The 9,575-nt window shown below is 41.5% G+C and overlaps 1 protein-coding gene across 2 annotated transcripts in view; it reads left to right on the top strand.

Annotated features, from left to right (window-relative positions):
- Window positions 1-661: 661 nt before the first annotated feature.
- cunh21orf91 (chromosome unknown C21orf91 homolog) overlaps window positions 662-9,575 on the top strand; it is a gene marked incomplete at its 3' end in the record, with an annotated part of 15,197 nt that continues 6,283 nt past the window's right edge. Inside the window, 2 exon segments of one of the 2 annotated variants that reach the window (XM_035666564.1) lie at window positions 662-812; window positions 2,397-2,530. In XM_035666564.1, the coding sequence (XP_035522457.1) occupies window positions 2,404-2,530 (127 nt within the window). 2 annotated transcript variants of the gene reach the window in all.

The raw sequence follows: 9,575 nt of genomic DNA, 5'->3' as shown, positions 1-9,575 counted from the left end.
AACAAAATAAAGAGGTCCTGGAATGTAGCAGGCTCCTGCTACTGTCTTTGAGAATATAAACTGTTGGTGTTTATTTATTTATTTATTTATTTGGGGTAGCTATGGGGTGCCAATGTGCGTTTACAGATACCACTCCACCACCGGTAAAAGTCATTTGAACATATAGTTTGCCAAACAAAGGATGTCTGTTAATATCGAACAGCAATGGCACGATTAGATATTAAGGCTTTAGGATAAAGCTTTTCCTTTCGATCTTTCGCGGGAATTCCCCACGTGTGACTTCATGTGAAGGAGAATGAAAACAGAAAGTATGCTGGCGATGGAGCATAATCTGCAGTCACTGTAGTCAACAAGGAGAAAATGCTTTACTGTCACTATTTTGTATCTTTCACTTTATTAAACCCCAAACCCTGAATTCTTGCCTTATGATATGGAAATGTTTTGATGACGCTCGGAGGACGTACCTTGATTTAACCGCAGGGGTGTACTCACTGCTACTGCCGTTTGAACCGTCTCGATTAATGAAACTACTCTATTTTCAGCAAGGAAATGTACGTAAATCTCGTACAAAGAATTAGAACCTGTTGTTAATGTTTTTACTAGGATTAAATTGGCCAATAATTAAACTACTGCTGAATGTTTTCACCCCTCGAATAAAACTAGTGGGCCATTCCACTGAGAGGGGATAGAGGTTCCTGTATCTGCTGTGGATTTGCCGTGACGCGCAGATGTTTGTGTGCTCGCTGGGAGAAGGAGAACCGAGGTGTCCACATACAAGGAACAGCTGTCCGAAGACACTCTTTAAGATAAAGGTGAGTTTCATAAAAGTGGTGTCCTAATATCCTGGCGACACCTTCGTTTTGTTGGATACCTCACCGTTAAACAGCGCCAAATAACGGTCACGAATCAGCCAGAGCGGAGTACTCGGAGGATGCTAGCTTAACTTCTTGTTAGCAGGCATTTGTTTAACTGTGTGTGTGTGTGTGTGTGTGTGTGTGTGTGTGTGTGTGTGTGTGTACCCTGGTCACTGCTGATATTCCACAGGTTTTGAGGCATTTGAACTGCTGACAGGGAGACTAATACGCAGTGTTGAAGGTGAACTTTATGTGTGAATCCAACGAAGTGAAAAGTTCAAACGGAGCCCGAGCCCCGTTATTGCTATCAGAGGCTATTCTTCTCCAGCACCGTTGAGTGTAATGTAACGTTAGCTAGGGTTAGTGTGGCCATTATGTCTTACAAGTGGCGCAGTGAAAGCCTGTAGATAGCTGTAACCCGTGCTCATGAGCATGTAGCATCTATAACGTTATTATTTGTTATTTATTTACATGTAAGTTAACAAGAGAGTGTCAAGGTGTTGTTGTTGTTTTTAAACCTAGTTGCACAAAGAAACTGTTTTTCTTTAAATGAATTTGCTTTCCACTGAGCTAGTACATCTTGAATTTGAAGTTGAAAGAGAAACATTAGGTGTAATAGAGTCCCTAGTTTACCAAATGCAACGAAAGGCATCATGGATACAATAAACTGTACATATATTCTGATTATTGGTTTGCCAAATGACTTCCAGATACCACAGTGTGATATGATATCGCCACTGTCACCAGTATTACTACATGTCTTGTGGGCTATAACGGAGCAATTATGTCTCCTTTAGTCTCTGAAATGGTTCTGCTTTCTGACGGTTCAGGCTTGCTTCCAGTTTATGGATGTTGTACAGCTGAACAAATGTATTTCCCACAGTTCTGAATATATATCAGTCTAAATATTTGTACTCAGAATCACTCGTGTTGGGTGCTAGATGTAGGCATTGGATTATTGACATACTGTAAACCCATAAGAGAGATGTACACAGCAATAATGAGTCCCTCCTCTGAATGTTTTGAAGTTAATCCCTCCTCTCTGTACATGTCACCTCACATAAACCAAAGCCATCTTACATACCAGTTGTCCAGTCCTGAGACATATGCTCTTTTCCCATAGAGGTAACAGTTGGTTTTAAGATATGACTGCTCATGTTTGGATTGTTGTTTCTGTGTGGGGATGATTGCAGATTGTGTTTAACACCATGGGACCCAATATATATATAGATATATTGATTATAGAGTGATTATAGAGTGAGAGACTGTCCTGTTCTCTATGCTGTGTCAGCATTTAGCTGTACCATTGTATTAGCCTGTGTGGCAATTTATCAATAACACTTAAAACATAAGAAGACACTTCCTTTTTTACTGTAGTCTGCACTGAAAATAGTATGGACCAGAAGATATTCCCCCACTGACACTACCAAAAAATGCATTTTTAATAAGTGTATTTGAAAGTGTGACCTAATTATGAAAAAAGAGCTGGGTGGATGTGCAAGCTCCTGGTATTTAACCATGTGCTCTCTTTATTTTCCCCAGAAGCACCATGGATGAAGAGGAGCAGTTTGTGAACATTGATCTGAATGACGACAATATTTGCAGTGTCTGCAAGCTGGAGACTGAAACAGGGACTTTATCTTTCTGCCATGTCTGCTTCGAACTGAGCATTGAAGGTAAGAAACAGGACTGGGGGTGACAGTTGCTTGTTTGCTCAGTAGAGTGAAGAGCAAACAAAGAGAAGGTGAGGGGGAAATTTAGCTCTTCACATACAGCTAATACATTTGAGGTAGTTAATGTTTGAAAGCAACCTGCAGCTCGTGGTATACAGTGTAGCTCCATAAGGATTCATGTTTGTTTTTTCACCACTGTGTGACCTCTCCATGCTTTTTAACTCCTGCACATAGCTGCCAAGAGTCTCCAGCATTTAGATCACACAGAAACATCCGGATTAAGTTTCTGATCTTCACTCCCCTATCATAGTGAATATGCACTTACAGCCTCAGAACCTTTCAGCTTTGTTGATGTCTCTTATGATTGCTTTCCACACACGCCTCTTTTCTCCTCTCAAGGAATAACGTATAAGATATATGTGCAGGGTAATGGGCTTGTGGGACCAAAGCTCTCACTAAAGCAGGCCACTTTCTCCCGTTTGATGTGCCACTCCAACTCAAGAGCATGTGTTTGAAGTTTTTTCATCTCTTAATTAATGAGTGGCCTATTTGAAGAAGAATGGTAAATCAGAAGGGATTAGATATGCCTCTCATTCAGCACACGTCTCATAGATCCACAAAGGCTCTTTTCTGCAAAGGAGAAGTGTATGTTTATGTCTGCACAGTAGGATTGTGTACGACTTGTAAAACAGCGTGGAATAGCTGACTAAGAGCTCCCACAATGTTATATCATTCTGTTGACAGCAGGAGAAAATGCATATGCATGAAAGATTTATAGGTCTGTGGTATAATGGAACTGAGTGTGGGGGTATTGATTAATGGCCCTGTTCTTTGTGTGCTGTAAAAGAGTCTTCAGCCATTATTCTGAGATGTTAGAGTAGTACTTGCCTTACAGTTGTGTTAGGAAGTGCTTGCAAGCTCATTAATCCTCAATCAGCAGAAAAATCATCTAAATATTATGGAAGGTTGTAGCCATGTGCATATAGTAAACCTATAAATAACTGATATTATAAGACTTTGTATTTACTAAAACAAACGTAGTACTTTTAGTAAATGATTGATCTGGATATATAGCATGTAGTACCACATACATTTCATTTATTTACACATTTCTTCCTCAGCAGCTGTACATATTGTTGCATGTTTAAAATCTAAATACAGTTCTCTGGGTCAGTTTTATTTGTATTTTTTTCTTTGTTGCTCACTAGCATCCTATTTAGACATATGCTTCACTGAATGTCTGAAGAGCATAACCTAGCTTTTGACCAATATGGTTATTCATTTGTCGACATTCCACAAAGGCAGGCTTAGCTTGTCGGACTCAGTTGGAGCGTCCTTGCTTGCTCCATTTAATGTTTCAGCCAGGTTGCCTTGTTCAGGTAGGAAAAAGTCAGCTTGTGGGGATTGGTATGTCGTTAAACCGAATGGAAGAAAACTGAGGCAGCCCTATGCGCTGTTTTTCAAACTGCATCGATACCATGGTGTGATTCTGGGGGTACAGGTTTTGATGTCGCCTGTGTGTGGCAATGAAGTGGCAGTTATGTAACTGTTGAGTCTGGGGGGAGAAAATGGGGGGGGGTTGCAGACAAGCACGTGTTTCTGATGCAGCTAAGCGTTTCTGTGGTGGGAGGGGAGCGTGCCAAGCTGCATGTGGCGACTTTAGACATGGCTGATTGGAAACTGTGGCCACGCCGTGTGTTCGCAGACTGCTCATGTCCACTTAATAGCCACAGAACTCATTTGTCCTGTGCCATCCTTCGTTAAAGGGGACGAGGACTAAAGTTCAATCACCTCAACAGACACTGACAGAGTACAAAAAACATGAAGAGGTGAGAGTGGTTTTCATCTCCCATTGCACACACAAACACACCCTCCCAGCGCCTTTCTGTCCTAAACCATATCATGGTGTCTTGTGATTTGCTGCTGCTGAATATTCATTGCCTATTTGTTCTGTGCTGGTTTGAAATATTTATTAGAAGCAGAATTGCTTCTTGGAGTATATTTCGATGTACGAATCACAGTTGTGTCATATATAAAGGCCGTGTGTATTGCTAAATTAACTTTGAACAAAATGAATTGTATAATTGCAATGAGGAATAAAAGGGTTCATGCAGGACAAGCAATTAACCTCATTTCTTTAAGTATATTTCGTTTCATTGAAGGAAAGCACACCCACCCAGCATATTTGATGGGTTGTTAGTTATGGTATTAAAATCACACTGATTCTGAATGTATTCCTTTGCATTAAAATGGTACTCCACTGATTTAGTTTTTCCATAGGTCGCACAAGAGATAGAAAGAATGGTGATAATCGGTGCAGAGAGCTGAAATATCCTGTTTTTTAATTCCTAGTATGGCACAACCTCCAAAAACGCTGGATTAAACATTTCCCTTTGTGCAATTTGATACTCTTTAATGTCTAAAATTGTATTTTTAAAATAAATTTGAACATGTTGCTGTTGGGTTAATGCTCATCATTAACTAGCCACAAAGTGTAGCTTTGTCACAGCAGAGAGCGGCTCATTATGAGTTAACTGTTTATACTTAAGTATTCGTTTCCACCCACAGCCTCCCCAAACTCTGCTTGGAGGTTTGCATGAAATGGGGGTGTTCAGACATGTCTGTTTAAACGTCAGCGGCTGACACATACAATAGTCAGACAGTAGTGTACGTCAACCTAAGCACAGACAAGATCAATAAGAATACAAACTATTTGTCATCTTCACATTTCAACAGATTGTGTATGAGCTTGGAGCCAGGTGCTTATGTTGACGGAGTTGTTGATCACCGAGGTTTCAGCTCACAGTAGCACCAGCTGCAGATGTATGTGAAGGCTGTCTGTGGCAAAAGCGTAGAGCACAGTTCGAAGCAGGGTGAATGTTCAGGAAGTGCAGCCTTTGTTGCAGCTCCAAGTGGTTGTTTCCTGGGGAAACTGCTTTGGCCTGTGTGTAATGGTTCCACCAGAAAGTACAGAATAAAAATCCTGACTATTTATATATTGCTCAACCGCTGCCTTACTGGGCATTTGTTACTTTCAGACCTTTAGTTCCTTTTTTCTTACTGCACCATCTGAGCTGTGTAGTACACATGGTTACACAGCCTTGAGCATCAACACAGCAGAGAACAAGGGAGCTGCAGCTACCATACCAAAATACCAAGAGCCAGTTCAGCCAGTCTCCAGTCATTGTTTATCTTCTGTGGAAGAAATGGCGTTGTTTCATGCTAAAGAGATTAGTGTATTTCAGAAGAATTTTTATTATCATGACTTCTATATGAAACCTGACACCAAGTCCAGCCTCTATAATTCCTGTGATTCCAAAGACTAAAAGATAGTGGTTCTGAAAGGTAGCCAAGAGAGCCAGACCATCCATCCAGCCAAAGCTTGCAGGAACAGTGGTAGTTTAGAAATTGCATGGCTAAACAAAGTCCAACAATCAAAATATTCATTCAAAAGAGTGAATGTAGTTTGTTAGTATGTTAGTTTAATGTGTCAAAGTTAAAGAAATGGTTCCAACTGTCCATCCATCCATTAGCTTAACCTGCTTATCCTTTAGCTGGTTGCGGGGGCTGGAGTTAATCCCATTGGGTGAGATGTGGGTTACACACAGGTTGCTGGTCAATCACAGGGCTGACACATAGACACAGAAATAGTATTCAATTTGGCTATTTACTTATACATGTCAATCAAAACACCAATTAAGCTTGTAGGTTGACCGAACAGGTTAGCTGGCACTGTTCTCTCTCTCTCTCTCTCTCTCTCTCTCTCTCTCTCTTCTAAGTGTCCAAACCACCAGAAATGGGCAAATGTGGTATTCATAACAGCTTTACATAAATCATCAGACTGGACTGTGCAGTACAATTCCAACCTGGCAGGGTTTTTTCTTTTAGGAACTGGCCTTCTTGGACGTGACACGCTGTGCTATGTAAACACCGGAGAGATCTGACACCAACCGCCAGCCTCTCACACAGTTTCCTTTATTGGTCTTCTCTGGCTCATTGTCAGACAAGACGTCTGCTGAGCTGCCAGGTACAGCTAAAGCCCAGCACCATCCCTTCATCTGCTTACGTAATGCAGAGGGAATTTTTGCTGAGGCCTGGTAGTTGTACCAGCTGGGTCTGGAGTGAAAACACAGAAAATTCCTACAGCGAGAGGCTGGAATGATGTTGCTGATTCTGGTTGCTGCTCTACAGGGGCTATTGTAGCATGCTCCTATAAACACCTCATTCATTGTGGGTGAACTCTTCACCCTGGGGTGTTGAGAGGCTTAATTCTGTTGCTGCCTGTGGTAGCTGTATGTTTGAACACAGTTGGGGTCCAGAGATTTGCTAAACTGACTTTATGGTCCACGTTTGTCCTGTAATTTAGAAATGTAATGCCTTACACATAATGGAAATATAAATAAATGGCCTTGTGGGGTTGCTTTCTTTGTCTGCAACTCTGAAATAATTGGCTCTTTCACCACAGGATTGTGGAGCTAACTTATTCACAAAGTCTATACCGCCGAGTGTGATTCCAATATCAGCAGCTACTTTTTATGAAGTTGGTTATCTCCTACCACCTTGGAGTGATACACTGAGGATGGTAATGTCAGACAGCAGCCACAGCAGAGGTATCCATGTATCTCTGTTACACTATCACTTTACTGAAGGTTTCAGGGTATCTACCCTGTTTTCATCTGATACAAGGTGTCCTTCATCGTTTGCTATCATGACAGATTCTATAACTTGTGAATGTTTGTTCGTCTCCTCTGAAGTGTGTCAAGGATTGAATGTCCTTGCTCAGCTTACGCACATACTGATCAGATTCAGAGCAAAATCTGAAGTCTGCAGAAGGTTGCTCCAGGCAAAACAAAAATATGCTACTTCGTTCATTACACTTGAATGTAAAAGAGAGCAGTGTCTGTATTATGCTCTGCAAACATGCATAAAACCTACAAATACAGTTTTAAGTATTGAAACTTCAGGAAGAGTTCTCCATGGCAGCAACCACAAGAGTAAGTGCAGAGTGGAGTTGGATTTGGGTAAAACTGCAGCCACTAAACAGAGAGCAGGACTAGATCAAACAGAGGGACGTCATCTCTCTACAGCCTGAGGCTTGTTATGGCTGTGTCGAGAGCATTCCCTTGGTTATTTTCTACTGAGAATTATCCAATCTAACAGGCATCATTCTTCCTTAGAGCTTTGGTGCTGCTCCAATGGTTTTATACTTTTCAGAACTCAAATGCTTAGATTTCCCTTGTGACTAAAAGCTTGCTGGAGGCGTTATTAACCAGCAATACTATTAACACAACATAATATACCGTAGATGGGAAAATGTCATGCTGTGTTGATCACTGGACAGATGCAGTTTGGAGTAAACTGTGACATTTGATACTTTGTTGCCAGTTTCAGTCATGTCAGATAACCTTGGCATTTTAACAGCCTACAACTCTGATACAATGTTGTTGTGTTATGATAGGATTTGCCTGATTTATTATAATAACATTTTTAGATCAATCCGATCTCATTTTGCTGTGCTATGTCTGTCATTATATAATGATTGACTTTTGTTGTCTTTTTTTTGCTAGTTTGGGAATGTCTTGTTGAACTCATTTGGTAAATCACTCGAGACACTGGAAACTGAACGCATATAACAAATGGCTAGCTCTGTAACTCCAAAATGTATTTCAAATAGAGCGGTACACGTCAAAGATCACAGCCACTTGTTGTCAGAAGAATTCTCATACAGTGTGTGGTGTGTAAGGACTCTGATCTTGCCCCTCATGTATTTTAAAGATGTTTGATGTTTTATGACTAGGACTGGGACCATCAACATCATTTTAAAAAAGTGCTCTCAGGAGTCTATAGTGTCCTCCACCCGAATTACCTTCACCTAAATGTGACCTTTGTCGTTTCTTTACATTTTCAGTGCAAATTGGGCAAATCATATCTGAGCAAACTGGATGTCTATTCCTGTTACTGTGGCAACAAGTGGCTATTAAATGTAGCGCCTGAAGAAATTCAGTGTGTATTCGGTTGTTTCCTCGTGGTTGAAAAGCACTATTGTCAGTCTTTTTGGATAAAACAGTTGAATACTAAATGAATGTAATGTACTGTCACACACTCTATGACTTGTCCTCTGCTGTTGTCTGCCAGTATGTGCTTCTGACAACGTTGGCAGAAGTTGATGTGTGTGCATGGTGTGTGGTATTTGTAGGTTTCAGTGATCCTCTGGTGTCTCAGGCTGAAGCAGATGCTATATATTGTGTTTAAGTGTGGTAAGTGTGGTTTCTTGCAACTGTGTAATGGCAGCTAGTCTGTGAAGACATGCTGTGCAAGATCTGCGGTAGCTAACAGGTGGTTTGAGTTCACGTGCGTGTGGTGTCGTTGAGTTCACTGTTGTTCATGTCACCTTTATGTTGGTGTCCAGGTTAGCCTGTGCAGCTGCTGACGACACATTCTTCAAAGCTGTGCCATGCAGCTCACTTTGACACCTTACCACTGATGACCTCTGTCCCACTTGTCCCAGTACCAACTCTCAACCGTCCATCTCCTCTGAAGTGTGTCAAGGATCAAATGTCCTTGCTCACACACACACACACTTTTCAGAGCTAAACCAGAAGTCTCCAGAAGGTTGCTTCAGGCAAACACAAATGTGTTACTTTGTTCGTTGCACTTGTAAAACACAAAGTGTCTTTCATTATACTCTGCAAATATGCATAAAGGCTATGAGCACAGTTGTGTAAGTATTGAAGCTTCAGAGAGTGTTCTCCAGGACAGCAACCACAAAACTCAGACTGCAGTGTAAGTCTGGAAGTTCAGTTTGAACAAAACTGCAGCCACTAAACACAGAGCAGGACTAGATCAAACAGAGGGGTGTCATCTCTCTACAGCCTGGGGTTGTTATGGCTGTGTTAAGGCCTCTGCACACCAAACCAACCCGATTATCGCCGTATTGCGTCGTCGACAGTCAGGCGAGGTCGGTGGCTCAGTCCGGTTCGGTGTGTCCCGTGCCGTCGTCAGTCGGCGTCGGCCTTCCATTTTGGCCGATTCGACATGTAGGAATCGC

This window comes from Morone saxatilis, unplaced genomic scaffold, assembly GCF_004916995.1.
Source record: "Morone saxatilis isolate NCDOM2014 unplaced genomic scaffold, NCSU_SB_2.0 Contig20, whole genome shotgun sequence".
Classification (NCBI taxonomy): Eukaryota; Metazoa; Chordata; class Actinopteri; family Moronidae; genus Morone; species Morone saxatilis.
This window is presented reverse-complemented; position numbering and strand designations above follow the sequence as displayed.